At 39.6% G+C, this 21,064-nt stretch overlaps 1 protein-coding gene across 1 annotated transcript in view; it reads right to left on the minus strand.

Moving 5' to 3' along the window:
• The window catches only part of ACOT12 (acyl-CoA thioesterase 12), a gene marked incomplete at both ends in the record, with an annotated part of 48,054 nt that overhangs the window by 20,136 nt on the left and 6,854 nt on the right, over nt 1–21,064 (minus strand). Inside the window, 4 exons of the mRNA XM_080708974.1 lie at nt 2,512–2,647; nt 5,832–5,933; nt 14,730–14,790; nt 19,938–20,007. Coding sequence (XP_080565100.1) covers nt 2,512–2,647; nt 5,832–5,933; nt 14,730–14,790; nt 19,938–20,007 — 369 coding nt within the window. The remainder of the gene's footprint in view (nt 1–2,511; nt 2,648–5,831; nt 5,934–14,729; nt 14,791–19,937; nt 20,008–21,064) is intronic.

Consider the following 21,064-nt stretch of genomic DNA (forward strand, 5'->3'; position numbering starts at 1 on the left):
ATTGCCTTTAAGTTTTGTGGTACCATCTGTGGCATAGAAGTTAGCAAAATTTCCAAAAAGACAATCAAATCAAAAGTTAGGTTAAAAGTTGTTTCGTTCAAAGGAATGTTGAATAATCTATATTAGGCTAGATTAAGTAAAACCAATGATTAAAAATAGTATTTAAAAAAATCTGTAAGCCAAGGGTGGTGGTGCATGCTTATAATCCCAGTACTTGGGAGGCAGAGACAGGAGGATTGAAGATTTGCTGCCAGCCTCAGCTACTTAGTGAGGCCTCCACAACTTAGTGAGACCCTGTTTCAAAAATAAAGAATAAAAAATAGGCTGGGGTATAGCTCACAGGTAGAATGCCCCTGAGTTCAATCCCTAGTAACACATACACACACACACACACACACACACACACACACACACACACACACACACCTATAATTCTAAATTGAACCAGACATGTAGACCTGCTCTAACCAAACTCCTAACAAGCTGAAACTAAAGTTAATGGCAATCATCTTGTTCCTACATTTGAATGACTGTAGCATGTGCCTACTAGAAATTAATTTAGAATGTCTTTAGTGCTCAAAGTGCAGTTAACACTTTAGAGGCAAGTTGTTTCTGATTTTGTTTATTAAAACAACTTTGACGACACCAGAAAAAGCCAACAGTGATCCAAGTTCACCTGGCTCACAGTAGCACAAATGGACTTAAGTCACCAGTCTCAGCAACCCTTGATAGACTAACCCTTGTGCAGAGGTCTGAGCAGCAAAGCACCATACATTTTACCCAAGAGAACAAACAATTTCCAGGTTATTGAAGTACAGGTTTGATGTGATTTATCTATCTCTTATAACCAAACTCTCTTGCAGTGATGCTTTTTTTTTTTTATCAAACATCTTCAACCTAGAACCATGATTAAGTTTTCTTATCCTGGAAATCTTGAGTTTGAACTTGAACTTGAAAGTCTTCTCTAACTCCAAGCTGTTTTGTTAGTCCTTAGAAGCCCAGTTCCTAAAGTATAGTATTTACCTGTCATCTCCAATTCCTCCATTGAACAAAGACCTCTCAAATAACAGTAGGAGCAACAGCACATTCTGCCTGTCCAGCAGTGCCGTTCTGAGCAAACTGAACTATATTAACTCATTTCATCCTGACACAAAACAAAAACAAAGACAGCAGGGTGCACTAGGGGCTGATTGCTGTTTGGGTTTTTATTTCTTATTAATGGTTGTCCAGTCTGCCTTGGAATTATTCTCATGGTCCAGCTATCTTATTATATTGTGGTGTCAAGACCATATTTTGCAAAAGAAGGCTCTTCTCATGATGATTTCTTCTCAATGATGATATTTTCATTTCCTTAAAAATAACTTGGGACTGAGTAATGCCCTTTAAAAGGTCAGCAAGTAAATTTCCAGTGTTGGAAATACAGGTATAATATGAAATATCTCTTTCTCTTAAAACCATCCTTTCTCTCAGTAATGACCTTATCAATCTTCCTAATTGGCCTAGAATAACGAATAAGGTTTTTCTATCCCAGAAAATAATTCCCCTTGACCTTGAGGGTCCCTATCACCCTACTTGCTCGTTGCTCAAAGCAGGAGCCCTTACAAACCCCTTTCCCACCCAGAGGTCCTCTATGTGATGTCTAGGAGACGATGCCACCCAGGGAGTATAAGGCTTCCAATTTCTACCACCTGCGCTCTGCCTTCGCTCAGCCCCCTGACCTGGGCACACTTTTTCTCCTTCTGTTCTGCACCCCTTCTTACTCCAATATGTTCTTGTTCTCTGTTTCCTCCTTCTCCTCACCCTCCTTCAGAGCCAGGGGAAGTGGATCTGCCAGGGCCTGCTGCCCTCCCTGGCTGGTTCACCCATGTTTTTCCTTCCCCTCCCATTCTGTGTGCTCCTGGGTCATCACCCTGAGACCTTGGAAGATGGGAGTAGATATAGGAAGGACAGTGGAGGAGGTAAGGGGCCTTCTGAGGCCTCAAAGAGCCTGGGAACTAATGAAGAATGTTCATTTGCTAAAAATGAGTGTTATTTTGGAAAGTTCCAGGAAATGGCAACCATATCTTTTCCCTTCCATTCCCATCTTAAGGGATCTTCAGAAGTTTCTTCCCCACTCAGAGCTGAGTTTCCTCCTCTGCTGAGGCTCTCTGCAGCTCATGTAAAGCCGTGGATGGGAAAGCTCTCAGTTCATGTGAAGCACCGCGGGGGTAGGTGGGTAGCACGGCCTTCATTCACCCCTCCTAACTGACACCTCGCTTACTGATCACAACTAGCCTCTGGGTCCTTCTTTCCCATCTCCTCCTGGGAGAAGATGACTTAGGTGTAACCATTATATTCTGAAGAGCCAGTCTCTGCCTTCTCCAGCTGTTGTGTTTTTGCTTGTTTGTTTTTGTAAAAGATAACATCATATCATCACTATCAGAACTGAATCAAAGTGAAAATAAGTGTGCTATAAGAAAGAATTCCTTGCTGGGAACGGCTGTGTAAAGCTCTAGAAGAGGATCTACTGACCTTCAAACCTGCTATTTTCCTTCACTAAGTTGTTAAAGGTGTCTTCATGTTGTAATCGAACTGTCCTTCTCACAGAAGCCAGATTATACTCCACATGATCTTGCTCAGTTAGGAGTATGACTGGTTTTAAATGAATCTGGAGAAAGAAAAACATCTTGGTTGGTTTTTAAAGCACAGAATGAATTTTGCAAAAACTAATGATAATGCTACATGGCTTAAATCAAGCATTTATGGAGATTTTCACTGAACATACTCTGATTGTTGTTAAGATAGTTTTAAATGTAAAGATTAGTATAGGTGTGGTATATTAATTACATGATAGTATAGCATATTAATTATTTCTTCATACAATAAGCTATGTGTCTTAAAAATAATCCTTCTTTCACATGCCTATAATTTTATGCCTGGACTTGGGGGGAGGGGCTAAGACAGGAGCATCACAGGTTCAAGGCCAGTCTCAGCAACTTAGCAAGGTCCTTAGCAACTTAGTGAGACCCTGTTTCAAAACAAAATTAAAAAATAAAGGCTGAATACTCCTGAGTTCAATCCCCAGTAACACACACACACACACACACACACACACACACACACACACACACCGATCGATCCCTATTTTTCCATAGAACTACAAAACATGAAATTCTTCCTATCAATGAATGAGGAGAGGTACTGTGACTCCACTGAATGACTTCAATGAATTCTTATCAAGAAATGTTTTCTATCTTTTGCAAAATTAAGATAACATCAAAGGGAGAGAGTAAAGATGTTATAGAGAAAGGTATCTTGTACCAAGCAATATTCCCAACTTAGAAATTTCACAACGTGGCAAAAACATTAATAACAAACTGAAGGATCAATATGTCAAAACAGAGCTCTAATTGACCTGCAGAAACCTGGAAGTATGATGTAACAGTGCTGAGGGCTCGTGCCGCGCCACAGATGCCTATCTTCTGCCTGAGTGTGTGAAAACACTGAGCAGCTCAAGGCTAATTTCCAAGTATTGTCCTGACCCTTGCCCAGATCAGGAGGAAGAACTAAGCTAGTGATTTATAACATGCTGTTTAAAGTCCAAAGCTCCCCTCGACCGCCTGGTCTAATTTAATCAGAAATGAATAGATTGGCATCTTACTTGTTTAACTGTTCACACAGTCTCTCTCTCTCTCTCTCTCTCTCTCTCTCTCTCTCTCTCTCTCTCTCTCTCTCTCAGCTGTGTAACCATCGGGGTACATAAAAGTGGTTAATAAATTGGTACTTTGGAGCCGGGCATGGTGGCACATACTTGTAATCTCAGTACTTGGGAGGATGAGACAGGAGGATCACAGGTTTGAGGAGGACAGCCTCAGCAAATAGTGAGATTCTCATCAACATAGCAAGACCATGTCTCCAAATAAAAATAAAATAGAGTTAGGAGTATGGCTTGGAGCCCCTGGGTTCCATCCCCAGTACTAAAAAAAAGAAAAAAAATTTTTTTGCTTTGGTATCCAGATCAATCAGAGCACCTTCTATACATCTTGGTGATTCCTAATCAAGGGGGACATCTTGTGTATCTGAAAAGGACCCTGGGAGCTAGTGATGAGGGATGAAAGTGGAGCCTCTCTAATGTGAACCTGCACCTTCTTTCTCTTGTTGCACCATCTCCTTCAGCTTCTTGAGTCTTGCACAAGCACCCCCGGTGTTCTTCAGCCTTCTCAATGAAGGTCCAGCTTGTACAATTGTTGAACTAAGTCTAGTTAATCATTGCCAACTTCACCCACACTTTGGACAGGAATACAGGTGGTCTTGTCAGTGCAAACCAAAGCACTGCATTTCTGTGGCTTTCTTCAGGAAACACTACTGAAGGAGAAAGTTACCAACTAGAAAATAAGGTACAACTTATGGTATCTGAACCATCAGTAATGGCAGCATCCCAGGCAGCTGACTGCCCGGAAAGGCTCTCAGAAACCAGTTCTTCAGTCTCAGGAGAGACTGCTCCGAGGTGTGACAATCATAAGCTTATTCCTCATCATTCCTGAATTCAGAGTGCGGAGTCAGGGTAGAGGAGAACACTATGGAATGGATGGCAGCCTTTACTCCTTCCTGTCATTTGCTATCAGATGTGGTAACTCAGCATCTACCTCCCTAATTCTCCCATTACTGAGAGATTGGAGATTTCAAGAGATTCCAGGAAAAACAGAAAGGTTGGAAAGACCTATCTTAGTGTCTTAGATTTTCATGAACCTAGGATCCCTGGAATCCCTGCCAAAATACAGACTTCAAGTAACTACACTAGTGATTGTAATTCCGGCGGTCCAAGATGTGGCCCAGGAAGCTTCGTTTTAAGGTGTATAACTAGCTGATGTGAACTTCAGTTTAAAACGCAGCATCCTGAGTCATATGAATTTTCCTTGCTGCATGTTTAATGCTGGGCCTAGATGGGGAAAGGTGTCCCCAGTTACAGAATTCTGTGGGGATACCTGCCACCCAGGCACCATGTTAGACCAACCCAGGGAGGAGCAGCTGGTGCCACCTTTGCTGCTACTTCTATCGAGTACAGTGGAGCCATTGATTTGTCCCATCTCTAAGTTGGAGGAGGCTGAGCAAGAACTCACACATTTTGGCAGAGTGAGAAGTCCCCCTGGTTAAGTGGAGCTAGGAGAAGCCACTGTGCTCACCCTTGGAACATTTAAGTTCTAAACTAAATTGTGACCATCCTAAAAATGCTTAGACTACACGTGGGCCCTATTCCAGGTACCCTGACCCTAAACAAGAATGTCAAGTCATGAAAACAAGTCATGACATCCTCAACAGCCTACGGATGAGTGGATCCTGGCTCCTGGCCAGGCAGCAGCTGATCATGTGCAGCAGGACAAGGGACCGATTTTAAGGGTTTTCTTACTCCAGATGCCCAAAAGATTATTTTCAAACTTCAATAACTCAGTAACTTTTGACATTTTTTTTTCGGGTGCAAAAGAAATGATTAGACCATAATATGCAATTATTGGCTACATTGCTCCTGCTTTTAAAAATATTTTCTTTCAACTCAATTTTCAAAAGAAAATAAACCAATAAACAATATTTTAAGAAAGTGATATGGTGGGCAGATCATTTAAAACATAAGTTTTTCCCTCATTCACAAACTCGCTACATCTCCTTTTCTCTAAGGTCCTTGTCTTGAAGGCTTTTACCACTTAATTCTATGATGTTATTATAGAATTGTAACTTTAAAGTTCAATATTGGTGAGTTACAGATCTTGAGAAAGCGTATAGCCTGGTAAAAAGAAATGTGCTTTTGTTCTATAATAACTTATAGAAAGAGATGCCTCTTCACACAGAAAATTTACCTTCTCTTTTCCAACTGGTTTGGCTACAAATGTAGAGAAAGCTGCACTAACGAGCTTCTCCAGGCCAGTGAGCATGTCCTGTACTATGACCTTGATGCTGATCTGAAAGCGAAAGAAAAGTAAACAAATAAACATTTGGGAATCCAGATTAGAGGTTCCATTGCAGCCGTCAAAGTTCAGTTCCGTACTTCACCAGCCTTGTCTGTCTTTCAGTCTTTAAATGAGAGCAGCATCTTAATCTATTTTCTGAGCAATGCTATTCTTCCAATGATGCTCTATAAAATTGGACAAATAACTTTTTTTTCTGACTAGAGGAATTATATAGTTACCATGGAAAATTTATGGAATCTATCTCAGAGTAAATGCTTTCATAATCACACACCCCCAGAGAAAATACTTATTAGTTTTAGTTGAATTTTGTCCCAATTCACATATTTAAAAATATATTTTTTCAAATATATATTTATTCATGTAATGCTTTGTGCTTTACATATAAAATATACATTATAAATGCATATGTGAAATATATGTATATAGTATAAAAAGGATCACATTTACATTTTATGGTTTTATATTCTAATTTTCAAATTTTTGACACTTTCTAAACTATTAATCAAGATTAATATCTTAAGAACAAGATACTAATGACTTCCTCTTAGCCTATTAGCAAGATGTACCATAACTATTTTTAACCTTTGCTCTCTGCATTTTATAACCAAGATAGTATGGGCATAATTGAAACATGTTATCTGCATTTGGTTTCCCTTTTTTGTTTTTTAGGAGTAGTAAGAAGGCAGCGAGACACTTTACTGAGATGGGATGGAGTCCCCCATGTAGAGTTCTGAAACTTGGCTCCTCGGGCTTGGACTCTGCAGGAGTGTGGGTAAACTCAGTGGCTTGTCTCTAGACTGGGGCCACATCTTTGTCAGATGAGTCATACTATGTTCTTGGAATAATGGACAACCTCAGGCATCTTAGTTCAGCACTGTGTAATCAGCGATAAAGAATGCCTATTTTTACATCTTCACCAGGTACATTATGTACAAAAATAATCACTCATCTGTAATTCACCTAAGATTACTTAACTAAAAAATCCCAAGTCAGCCAGATGCTGATCAACCACATTTAAGCCATCTATTACCAATCCCCTCTCCCCAACTCTCACCCCACACATAGCTTTCCACTTTAGAGAAACGGGCAAAAAAATTTTTTAAAAGTAACAGTAGAAACAAAACAACAATTTTAGAGAATTAAAACATTATCTCCTCCTGAAACAGTGGGCTGAGTTATGGGTGATGACCAATATCTCCAAACATGTACCAGGGAACTTTCTCTGTGTTGTGAGAGAGCAGGTAAGACTGGAATTACATCCCATGAGTGCAACTAGAAAACTTGGAAAAGTACAGTAAGTAGCTATTTCACATAGAAGACAATAGTAACATAGGACGTGGTCTGCTCTCGGCCTCTAGGTAATTCCCAGACTGTGGTCCAGAATGGGAAACCTAATTTTGCTGCATTGAAGAGCCAGAAATCAAGGCAGTCAAAGCCTGTAGTTTGTGGGGACAGCGTATCAGAGAGGAGAGAGATGTGGAAAGAGAGAGTTCTGGCAATATGCATCTGGGTCCCCTAGAGTTTTTGGTTTGATACCAACATGAATACATGAATACATGTCCTCTCAAGGACAGACAAGAGCAGCTTCTGAGGAGCAAAGGACTACTGAAGAGTTACACCTTGAACACACAGCTCTGATCTTTTGGGTTTTCTCCAGCCAGACCTCACAGCAATTCACAGAGACCAGAGAAGACCTTAACTCAGAAGAGAGATTAAACCAGCCCTAGAATAACAACTGTTCCAGAGAAGAGCTCAGAAATGAATCTTTAAGCCGGGTATGGTGGTGCTTGTTTGTAATCCCAGTACTTGGGAGGCTGAGACAGGAGGATTGCAGGTTATAAAGGGTGACCTAAGCAAGTGGTGAGACTCATCAACCCAGTGAGACCCTGTTTCACAATAAAAGTAAAGTAGACATGGGGGTGTAGGTTAGAGGTAGAACGTCCCTGGGTTCAATTCCCAGTACCACACACTAAATAAATAAACAAATCGATTTTTGAAGGCTCAAAATAATCTCCAAGTAACATCATCTTGCTACAAAAAGTTTGACACTATTTTTTAAAGAAATATAACAAAAATCTCACCAAACAAGGTAAAATTCAGTGTTCAGCACCTGATAAAAATGACATAAAAAACCATGAGGTACAAATTAATAAAAGTAGAACAATAAATGACAACGCATCACTACCTCTGGCTTAGCTAGTAAATACATTAAGGCTTGTGGCCACATGGTCTTTGTCATAGTTACTCCACTGTGTCAATGTGGTGTGGTAGTAGCAGAGACAAAACATAAATTAATGGATGTGTGCTACAATTTAAATATGAAGTGTTTCCCCAAAACTCATATGTTGAAGGCTTGGTCCCTAATACAATAATGTTCAGAGGTTGGGCTTTTGTGAAATGATTGGATCATGGAGGCTCTGCCCTCATCAGTGGATTAATCCCTGTGATAGGGTAACCATTTCAATGAACTATTGGGATATGATGGTAACAGTAAATGGTGGGACCTAGTTGGAGAAAATAGGTTGCTGGGAGAATGTCCCAGAAGTGTATTTTTTGTGCTGGCCCCTTCTTCCCCACCCCCTTTCTCTCCTCCTCCCTCCTTCCCTCCCTCTCTCTCTCTATTTCTGGGTTGCCATGAGCTGAGCAGTTTACCTCCACCACACCCTTCAACCATAACACTCTGCCTTACCTCAGGCCCAAAGACACATAGACAGTCAACCATGCACTGAGACCTCTTAAACCATGAGCCAAAACATTTATTTCCTTCTTTTTAACTTATGTTAGGTATTTTGTCATTGTGACAAACATCTGACAAACACAGTGTGGCTGTGTTCCAATAAAACCCTCTTTGTAAAAACAGATAACTGGCTGACTGCTAATGTAGAGGAGAATATGAATAAAACAGAGAAAAATAGAAAACATAAAAATATTCAAATAATACCTCTGAGATTAAAGACATAATATCTAAAATTAAAAAGATATACCAGATAAGATTCAAATCAGATTGGATAGTCCAGGAATGTAGACTGGTAAAATTTAGGACTACAAAAAGCAACAGAAAGAGTTGTATAAAATGTAGTGTGGAAAGAAAAGAAGACTGAGGGGTTAAGGGGGAACAGAATAGTAGTGACTTTTGAGACACTAACAAGCCATCTAAAATTCTAAAATCCAAAAGAAAAACAAGCATGGGGGATAGAAAATGCTTGAAGATATAATAGCTGAAAAAAAAATCTAAATTTGTTAGAAACTATAAACCTGTAGATTAAAAAAAAAGCAGAATAAATGTGAACAAAATCACAAGCCACATCATAATCTAATTGCTGAAAACTGGGGACAATTGTGGGAAACTATTCTAAGTCTAAACAGTACTGGTTAAAGGATTGATGAGCTTCTTGCTTGCTTTGATAGAAGTCCATCTTTCTAGAGGGAACTGGAGGCAGTAACCTCCATACATCTCTGCTATCTAAGCTATTTCAGTCTGTTCTGTAATTGTTTAGACTTGTTTTGATTAAGAACGAAAGGCCATCCCAAGGAGAGCTAAAGGCAGCGATCTCCAACACCCTTGCAAAGCTGCCAGACAAAAATTTATCTTCTAAAACATTCTTAACAATACCCTACTTCTATAGCTAGAGATAAACAAGAACTTGATGATCTGAGCATAACCTTGGAAACACAAAAGGAAGAGCTGAATTTCATTCAGGGAGTTGGCTTTCTTTCCTTCTGTCCTCTCATCTCTTTGAGGCCAGAAATCATCATCCCAAGCACTGTTAGTACAGAGCTCCACAACAATAAAATAATAAAACAACAAGAACAAAAAAAGATATGCCATATAAGAAAAGCAATGATAAGAATAACAGATGACTTCTCACAGACCTATGCATGCCAAAAGATAATGGAGGACCTCTGTTAAGTACTACTGGGCAGCCAGCCATGACGGTACATACCTGTAATCCTAGCACTTAGGAGGCTGAGTAGGAAGACCACAGGTTCAAGGCTAGCATATAGTCATTTAGTGAGAGTCAGCTTCAAAACTGAAAATAAAAAAGGCCTGGTGGTGTAGTTAAGAGGTAGCTAACCCTGCCTAGTGATGAACTGAAATTTATCTTAAAATTTACTTTTTAACATGTTTTTGTTTATAAATCCACCTTGTCTGATATTAATTTAGCCACATCAGTTTTTTTGCCTTTTTCCCATTTTTCTTAACCTCATAGAGTTTGATGTTTCTTTTTATCAATCTTAAATGTATTTGCATCTAATGATGTTTTAAAAATTCATTGAGCAAACACTGATAGAATTGAAAAAATATACACAAGTTCATGATAATAGTTGGGTACCTGCTCACTTCTTTCAGTACTTGATGAGAAAGTGAGCAAAAAAAGCTGTAAGAATACAGAACAATTCTACATAGCTGCACAATTCACCATAGCCAAACTATGGAACCAGCCAAGATGTGCATCAACAAATGAATGGATTACAAAACTGTGGGATATATACACAATGGAATTTTGCTCAGCCATTAAAAAAAAACTCAACCACATCATTTTCAGGGAAATGGATGGAACTGGAGGACATTATACTAAGTGAGATTAGTCAGTCAAAAAATATAAGAAATAAGATGCTTTCCCTAATATGTGAGAGTTAGGGAGAAATGGGTCATAGGAGAAACTCTAGATGAAAAAGGAAATCCTATAGAGGAGCAAACAAGACAACCTAAAGGAGGAGAAAGGAGGGAGGAAGAGGAAAATCTCTAAAACACACAATGTACTTAGACATATCGAAGTCAACCACTAAGCCAAGCGAGGAAAGGAGGGATGGGGAGGAAATGAGGTGGGAATTGGGTAGCAGTTAAAACAGTGATGTGTGCATGTATGTACACACAATTCTTTACCCCAATATGATGTATGAATATAATGCACCAATAAAAAGAAAAAATTAAAAAAAGAATATAGAACAATTCTATAACCCAAAGTAGCCTAACTGATATCTATAGAATACTTCACCCACAACAAGAATACATATTCCTTTCAAGCACCTATAGAACACTCACAAGATAATCCATATTTTGTGTCATAAAACTAGTCTCAATAAATTTAAAATAACTGCAGTTGTACACACTATAGTCCCTCCCTACAAAGGAATTAAATTAAGAGCCAATAATATAAAGATATTTTGAAAATCATCAAGCAACACATATCTAGATAACCCAGAGGTTGAGGAAGAATCCACAAGGGAAATAATATATTTTGATATAAGGAAAGCAGTGCTCTGAGGAAATTTTATGGCTTTAGATGCTTATAAGAAGGAAAAGTTAATATCCTAGGATTCTACTCTAAGACACTAGAAAAGGAAAGGCAAACTAAACCCCAAATAAATAGAAAATCAGTAATAATAGTAATAACAGAAATAAGAAACATAATGCTAAGTAAGATGAACAGGAAGCAAATTATAACATATACTGTATGATTACATTTATATAAAATTAAAAGAAGGAGAATAACAATGTATTGACCTAAAATGAATAAGCGATCATCAGGGCTGAGGGAGTCGATGAATCTCCAAGGGGCATGAGAGAACGTTCTGTGGTGATGGGAATATTTCCTGTCTCTTATAATGATGATTAATCTGGCTTTACAGCTCTGTCCAATCTCATCAAAATATGTAATTATAATGAGTCGATCTTATTATAAATTATGTAGCAATAAACCTGACTTTAACAATATATTCTAGGGATCAAGGCTGAAACAAGAGGATCGGCTTGAGGCCAGAGTAATGGTAACTTAGTGAGACTCTGTTTCAAAATAAGAAATGAAAAAGGTTGGGGGTGTAGCTCAGAGGTAGAGCACCCCTGGGTTCAATCTCTAGTAACACAAAAGAAAAAAATAGATTTATTATTTGCCCCTAGGTACCAACACCCCCCCCCCACACACACACCGTTGAACAATACACTCTTATTGCAAATAGTCCATTAATATCTGGTGAGACATTCATCACAACCCCTGAAAGGAAGGAATAGACTTAGGGGAAAAAGAGAATCCTCTGGAGGTAGGAAAATAGGCTGACACAGAGCAGGGCTTCTGCAAGCTTCAGGTTTATGGTGAAGCCAGTTATTCATTCCTGCTCAGCATATTAGAAGAGGGCTGACCTGAGTTGTGACAGGCAGCTGAAATCAAATAGGACGACCCTAAAAGGCTTGTGGAGTTTGTAGAAGTAAAGATAAAATGTTTAGCCACCATATAGATTTGGGTGAGGACAAAAACAAAAACAACAACAAAACAACAACAAAAAAAAAAAACACAAAAATAAAACCAAGAAGTTTCTACCAGGGGTACAAAGAGAGACAGATTCCAAAGGCTGCCTGGTCATGAGTCACCAGCAGATGAAGGAGAATAGCATGTGCCCAGTGGGCCAGGCCTAGCTGGCCAGTTGAGACTAAAATTTATTTTCCTTTGGATCAGAAAGAAATATGTTTTTTGTTTGTTTGTTTTGGTTTGGGTTTTTTTTTTTTATGGTACTGGGGTTGTTCCTGGAAACCCTTCTACCTCCAGGCTACACTCTCAGACCTATTTTTATGTTTTTATTTGGAAACAGGGTCTCTTAAGCCAGCGTGGCTGGCTTTGAACCTGTGCGATCCTCCTGTTTCTGCCTCCCAAGCGTGGGGATTACAAGCGTGCGCCACCACGCCCAGCGAAATCTGTGCTTTTAAACTCAGATTAAAAGCTAAATCATTTTTTCTTAGATTTTAGTCAAATTTCCTGTCTCAGGGAAAAGGAGAAGGAGAAAGGAAGGGAACTTTATCTATGTTCAAGCTGACTACAAAGGACAGTACATGTCCTGCAAGAGAGAAGCCAAGTCCAAGGGCCACTTGGGGAAAAGGTCACAGGTCCACACCTGAGAATTCAGGGTCTGAGAACACCGTTATGGCTGTTGCTGACAGAACTCTTTTTCTCCTTACAGTGCATGTTTGTTCGTTTGTTTGATTGTTTTTTTTTTGGGGGGGGGGTACTGGGGATTGAATCCAGGGGCATTTTACCTTCAAGTTATACCCCCGGCCCTATTTTATTTTATTTTTTTATTTTGAAACAGGGTCTCACTGAGTTAGAGGTCCTTTCTAGTTTACTGAAGCTGGCCATGAACCTGCAATCCTCCTGTCTCAGCCTTAGGAGTACTGGGATTATTAGCATGAGCTACTGTTCTGCACAGGAGTCCCCAAAGACCACCAGGAGACTGACACCATATGCAAAAACAAAGAGCCTTTATTCGGGCTTAAGCTAGAACTCTCAGACTTTACCTACACAGCAGATCCATACTGAGAGTCCCTTCAGTAGTAGAGACGAAGCTTTTATGGTGGTTAGGGTAGGGGTGGAGGAACTAGCTACATCTGAGCAAGGTTGGTCTGGCGCAAGGGGATTGGCTATACAGACCACATCAGCTTAAACTTTTTAAGCGCAGGTTTTTGGGTTTTAACAGTATTCAGCTGAGTTAACAACCAATTCTTAGCTGACCAAGATCAATCCTGGCTGTAGCTCTTTGGCTGATATCTTTAGAGACAGAAGGATTTTGTTCTGCCTAAGTCTTTTTCACTACCATGCCCAGAAACAAGTGCTTTTTGGGTGCTTTCTTGGAGTGTTTTGTATTCTATGAACTTGGAATCTGGTAGAAAGTGATTACATAGGTTAAAGCCATAAGAATAGGCATAGTTATTTCCAGAATAGTTCTGTTATAGGTTGAATTGTTCCCCCTTCCCCTAAACCCTTATGTTAAAGTCCTAAAGTCCAGTACCACAGAATGTGAAGTTTTTTAGAAATTGCATCATTGAAAATAATTAGTTAAGATGAAGTCATACTGGATTGGATCCTAATCCAGTTTGACTGCTGCCTATATAAAAAGAGAAACTTGAAAACAGACACATACAGGGAGACCACCCATTAAGGTGGAGGCAGAGATCAGAGCAATGTATCTACCAGTCAGAAAACACAAAAGATGTCTTGCAAGCCAGCAGAAGCCAGGAGAGGGGTATGGGGTGGATTCTCCTTTGTCCCTCAGAAGGAACCAGCCCCACTGGTTCCTTGATGTAGGGCTTCTAACCTCCTGAATTGTGAGATGATATGCTTCTGTTGGTTAAGTCACCCAGTCTGTGGTACTTTGTTCCAAGCAGTTGTAGGATATGAACACAAGTTCTAAGTTCCGACATGTCTTTGGTGGCCAGGATCAAGGGACAGTAACTGACACAATGGGCCAACTTAGAAGCTGTGTCCAGCAACTCCTGCTAGTTCACCTGGACTTCAAGAGCCACTAAGAATGTAGTTTTCACAACTATGACAAGGGAAAAAAACAGTAGTTATAGAAGAAGAATCTTTAAAACTTAATTTTCATTGAAACAAGTTAATTTGCCTTTCAAAAACCAGCTAATCATTGGGGCTAGTTTCCACTGGGGGTAAGGAGACAGAGAAGCAGAGTTTGAGTCATAGAGAAGTCACAATAATTAAGAAATAAAACCCATATCTTGCAAAGAACAAGTGAGAGCCCTTCTCTCTTGCATTTTGATGTTTTCTGAGTCCTTTTATATAAAAATAGTGCATTGTATCACATTGGGTCGTAGTAACAGGGTGAACTGGGAAGCGCCAGTTTCTTGTTATTTACCTGTGAGTCTGACTACAGATTTAAAGGCTTTGTGAACTTCGGAATCTCATTACCTGCAAGAATTATCTTAGGCCTCATCCTCTGCCTTCTGTAAAAAATAAAGAGATGAACACCAACAGACAGGAGCAAGAAAAGCGTGTCTCTTACCTCCATGCTTGTGCTGAACGCTCTAGTAACTTTGGCTTTAATGGTTATAACTTGTCCAACTCTAGTAAAAAAATAAAATCTCAGTAATCCTGGTATATTTCATTTCAGACTTAAAGAGTCACTTAAATGCATGTGCCATAAAGCAGTTCCACCTGAGCATGCTGATAATGTTCATGCATGGAACACTCAGGCTCATGATAACAGAAAAGACAGCCTTAGGAGCAGATGCTGATTATGGTAAACTACATTCATGGTCACTGATTCTCTCTATTTAAACAGAAAAGGGCCTTTGCAAAGATGGTGTACACAGCGAGTCCAAAGCTGCAGCCAGGGCTCTGACTTTAGCCATTTCTCCCTAGGAAAATAAAACAAACATACCCGCAAAGTGATATTTATTTTTAAAGGTTGAAGGTTAGCTAATGAATAAAGAATGAACATACTGCAGACAGGCAAGTGAGCCAACTGGCCCACTGACTGGGTCTCTCTGTGCTGCTAGATGGCAGCCCACTCCCTGCTGTTACTCCACTCTAATGCTGTCACCTGAAGTTGTTTCCAAACTTTTGTTTTCTGGCCCTTCAGTGGCTTTGATCCCTTTGCCTCAGCAGAAGTGGAGTCTGCCTAGTTTGGGCACCTTTGATTTCTCTTGTTCCAGGTGTGTGTGTGTGTGTGTGTGTGTGTGTGTGTGTGTGTGTGTTGCTGAGGATTGAACCCAGGGCATTTTACCTCTAAACAACACCCTCAGTCCTATTTTACTTTATTAATTTTGAAATAAGATTTCATCAAGTTACTGAGGGCCTTGCTAAGTTGTTGAGGCTGGCCTTGAACCTGCAATAGTCCTGTCTTGATTTTTCTCTCTTAACTTTAAAGCTGGACTGCAAGCTCACTGTGGTCCTCCTCACAGGACTGTTTCAGAGCAGAAAGATGAATATCAACATCTGATCCCCTTTAGCTGTGTGCCTGAGCCCTTCCCCTGGCCCTCCCCTCCTCCGCCATGGGCCCTGCTCAGTCAATCGTTTCCTCTTTACCCGTTAAGCTCCACCCTTCCCAGTTTCCTTTGCGCTCCGTGAAAGTGTTCAAGGCCTCTCCTTCTAAACACTATCCTCTTAAGCCTATCCTATTTCAAGACTTTTACTTTACTTTTAAATTTAATTTAAATTTTTGTGGTACTGGAGGTGGGACCCAGGGGTTTTTCTACCTCCGGGCTATAATCCCAGACCTATTTTACACTTTATCTGAAAACAGGGTCTCACTAAGTTGCTGAGAGCCTCACTAAGTAACTAAGGCTGGCTTCGAACCTGTGCGATCCTCCTGTCTCAGCCTCCCAAGCACTGGGATTATAAACCTGCACCACCACACCTGGCTTCTTTTTTTTATTTTTTAAATAGTTTTATTGGTGCGTTGTAATCTCACATCACTATGTAGTTCAGAGTGACAAAGACATACATGCACACAGCACTTGGTGAGCCTCTCCTGGCTCCCTCTTCACTCCCTCCCCTTCTCCATCCATGGTACTGAGACTGGCCTTAGTTGTTTCATGTATGTGTATAACTTCAGTGGCAGCGCTTCCTTCACTGGTTCTCCCTCCCCAGTGCCACCCTGCCCTAGACCCCTTCCACCACACCACTGGGGCTTCTCCTCCATTATTAAAGTCTCTCTTGAAGCCCTGTTACTTCCTAGCTTCTGCATATGAGAGAACACATATGACCCCCCACTTTCTGTGACTGGTTAATCTCACTTAGCATAATGTTCTCCAGGTCCATCCATTTTCCTGCCAATGACATAATTTTGGTCTTCCTTATCACTGAGAATTCCACTGTGTGTCTACCCCATAATTGTATAATACAGTTGTCTGTTGATAGACACCTGGGTTGGTTCTGATTTGACTATTTACTCTTCTTCATATTCAACCTTCCTAAAAGAATCATGATTTTCCTAGCTCATTCAAGAGCAGCTATTCGCTAGGCAGGCTTTCAGACACTAGTGTATAAACAGATGAAGTCCAAAAGGTTAAAGAAAGAATTATTGAGACGGGCATGGTGGCGCACGCTTGTAATCTCAGTGTTCAGGAGGCTGAGACAGGAGGATCCGGGTTCGCAGCCAGCTTCAGCTACTTAGTGAGACCCTCTGCAATTCAGTGAGACCTTGTTTCAAAATAAAGAATAAAAAATAGGGCTGGGAGTGTAGCTCAGAGGTAGAAATGACCCTGGGTTCCATCCCCAGTACCACACACACACAAAAAAAGAATTATTAATAATTCACTAACAATAAAAACCCTTGTCATTAATTAAACAAAGTATTAATGTATTGTTTCTCAGTGTGGCCACACTAATGACATTGACCGCCTTTTATAAATATGGCATGTACATGGAGCAGTCTGCTAAACGCCTTATGTCACATCTAACATGTCTCTCAATGAACAAAACTCATCATCATTTCCACTTTGTTCCCTCAGGAAATGGACTTAAAAAGTAATATGGCCTGCAACCGGCAGGGCCAGAGTTCAAACTCTGGACTTTTCTGACTCCAAAGGCTTGACAACATTACCCTCCCTGGGCTCCTAGTAAAGAAGAGCAATTAATTCTATTTTAATCACAGCTTCTCCAGGTATTTTAAGGACATTGTACAAGGTAAATCAGTTGAGTTTACCTGGAAGAGGGACCATGTATGATTAATGCCTTTGTGTATATATTGGTACTTTATATATTATATATGTTACTCCTAATCTGGAGCAAGTCTGCAAGAAAAACTGGAAGTAGAGGTAGGGGTTTCATATGTACATATATATGTAATTTAATATGTACATATATAAGCAATTAATGACTGTTAAAAATCTGAACAAATCTATACTTCCAGGGCAATTTTATTACTTTTAGCCTAATTCTACTAGTTTAAAAAATGATACAACCCACATAATAATCACTAAAGAGAGAAATTTGGCAGTCTAATAAACTGACATATGCTTTTAACCTCTGAGTCAGCCAATTCTATTTTTAGAAATCTAACCTAAAAACACCCTGGAAAAAATATGAACATATATCTTCACAAACATACTTATTGAAATATTATTTGTAACAGAAAAATAGAAAATGATTTGAATGTCCACTGATAGGGGCCACTTGAATAAACTAGGGCATCCATATGATGGATTACTAGGTAGCTAGTAAGAGGAATGCCTACTATTTCTGTGCATTGCTATGAAGTGATTTTCTCTATATAATATTACATGAATAAAGCTAAGTAAAAAAAGCATTTAAAACATATTGAATTCACTTTTAAAGGACATGAATACCTGTGATTATTTTCTTACATTTAAAAATAACATTTAAAGGTCCTAATATAAATAAAATGGTAATTTGTAGAAAGAGGGAGGTGCCTGGATAGAAGCTAGATAGAAGCTAAATTTCCCAGAGTCTGAGTTATCTGTTGCCCAGACCTGAGGCTGATACCTATAGAAGTTTTTAATTATAAAACAAGATAAAATTATTATAAAAATTAATCCTAAAAATTAAAAATCAAGCAAACCCAAGTATATATTGTATTGGTAGTTTAACCGTATGGAAGAAGATTATTTCAAGTGACTTTAAAATACAGTGATTATGATTATTATTATGATTATTTTTTGGTACTGAAGATCAAACCCAGGGACATTCTACCTCTGAGCTACACCCCTAGCCCCTTTTATTTTTTTGAAACAGGGTCTAGCAATATTGATGAGAGTCTCACTACTTGCTGAGGCTGTCCTTGAACCTGTGATCCTCCAGTCTCAGCCTCTCAAGTACTGGGATTACAGGCATGTGCCACCACATGTGGCTGGTTATTTTATTTTTTTTAATAAAGAGCTCTGATCTTTTAGAAATATACTGAAACATTCACAGGCGATGACTAGAATTTGTTTCAGAATAATCCTGGTGTGTGAGGGAGCATACAAGGTACTGATAAAGCAAGACTACTTGAGTTGATCATTATTATAGCTAGGTGACAAGTCCTTGAGGTATTCTATAGAATTCTCTCTACTTTTTTTTTTTTTTTTTTGGTGGTACTGGGGTTCCTGGAAGCCCTTTTTCCTCCGGGCTACACTCCCAGACCTATTTTATATTTTTGAAACAGGGTCTCTTACGCCAGCGCGGCTGGCTTCGAACCTGAGGGATCCTCCTGTCTCCGCCTCCCAAGCGCGGGGATTACAAGCGTGCGCCACCACGCCCGGCGTTCTACTTTTATATATGTTTGAATTATTTCTCTTGGAATGTTCTATGATAAGAGTTGGAAAAGCATATGCTTACTCTCTCAGTTCTTCTTCTTCTTCTTCTTCTTCTTCCTCTTCCTCTTCCTCTTCCTCTTCCTCTTCCTCTTCCTCTTCCTCTTCTTCTTCTTCTTCTTCTTCTTCTTCTTCTTCTTCTTCTTCTTCTTCTTTGGTGGTACTGGGGTTCCTGGAAACCCTTCTACCTCCGGGCTACACTCCCAGATACCTACTTTTTATATTTTTATTTGGAAACAGAATCTCTTTAGCCAGCAAGGCTGGCTTCGAACCTGCGCGATCCTCCTGTCTCTGCCTCCCAAGTTCAGGGAATATAATCGTGCGCCACCACGCCCAGCAAGATATTCTTTTTCATTAGTATTTATCCAAAAACCTAATGAGGAAATTCACCATTATAGAGTTATTTGTTATCATTATTCTACTAGAGGAAGGGGCCATTAAGAATCAGATGCTAGAGCTGGGCATGGTGGTTCACTCTTGTAATCTCAAGATTTGGGAGGATGAGACAGGAGGATCCTGGTTCGCAGACAGCCTCAGCTACTTAGTGAGACTCTTTGCAACTTAGTGAGACCCTGCTTCCAAATAAAGAATTAAAAAATAGGGCTAGGGGTAGCTTGGAGATAGAATACCCCTGGGTTCCATCCCCAGTACTACTACTACTACTACTACCACTACTACTACTACTACTAATAATAATAATAATCAGATGCTAGAAAGCGTGCTATTCCCAACACCACAAGTTATTTTTAACAAATCATGATTTTGAATTTACACATACAATGTTGGCGAAAAATAAGCTCTATACTTGTTTCTTTTACTAACTGAGATTCGGTCAAATGCTATTTATTTTATTAGCAAACAGGATCACGGACTCCAAACAAATACGGGTTGCATACGCCTCAAGTGAACCCACAAACCTGGGGAGAAAAGAGTGATGGATTAATACCACCTACCTGGCTGTCTCCTCAAATTGAATGTCATCCATTGAGGCTGTAACACAGGAAATCCCAGCATGCTTCTCAGCTTCAAAAAACAGGTTTAAATGTGCTGTTAGTAGTTATGTTAATATAGTTCAGCATAAGGAAAAGAGAACAAAATTTGAATAGATCTAGTTAAGTTCTCCCTCCCTTCATTCTTTCATAATAGTACCATTGTGCCCACAGTTTTGGGATGATCTGAAATTTTAAAAGCTCCTTTGTTCTGTAACACATTTTTACTGCATGGAAATTACTCTCCCTCTCCCTCTCCCTCTCCCTCTCCCTCTCCCTCTCCCTCTCCCTCTCCCTCTCCCTCTCCTTCAGTTGTTGTTGTTTTGTAGTACTGGGGATTGAGCCCAGGACTTTACACATGCCAAGCAAGCACTCTATTCTTGAGCCACATCCACATCCTTTTAATCCTTTTAATTTTATTTTTGAGACAGGGTCTCACTAAGTTGCCCAGGCAACTTCCTGGCCTCAAACGTGTGATCCTCCTACCTTAGCCTCCAGAGTAGCTGGGATTACATACATGGCTGCTTTTTCCTAAATTTTAAGATACTAGAACTTGTGTTTTAATTTTTTAATTTTAATCCAATACCTAGAATATCTGGCAATTATAAATAGCCATTTTAGCAAGTTGGTGCTAGCTTTAAACATTTTGTCAGATATTACCCTTCTTTTGTTCTAAAAGCCAAGTGCCAAGTTGTTTTCACTGCCACACATCTCTGGTAGTTAACTATATTTAAACCACTTAACCATTGTAAGCATAGAACAGTATGAGAGACCCTGGTATCATCTCCCAAATCGGAGGGAAACTTCTCTGGGCATCAGAGAAAGAGATGGGAACAGAGGAGGTATTGAGTAAATATTTATTATATATTACTACCAAATTTACACCAGATCCACTATACATTAATTATGTTGAAGGGAGAGAGTATTGAGTAAGGTGGAGAGCTTCTCAAGCCCAGTAATTTGCATATGTCATTCTCTGCACTTAATTTATCCATTTTTTACTTGTTGTTTTTCTTTATATAAAATGGCAGAATTTATAAAATTTGGGAAAGATATTCATGTGTGCTCCTGCCAGATATGTTTATGGGAAA

Source organism: Muscardinus avellanarius, assembly GCF_963383645.1.
Source record: "Muscardinus avellanarius genome assembly, chromosome: 1".
Classification (NCBI taxonomy): Eukaryota; Metazoa; Chordata; class Mammalia; order Rodentia; family Gliridae; genus Muscardinus; species Muscardinus avellanarius.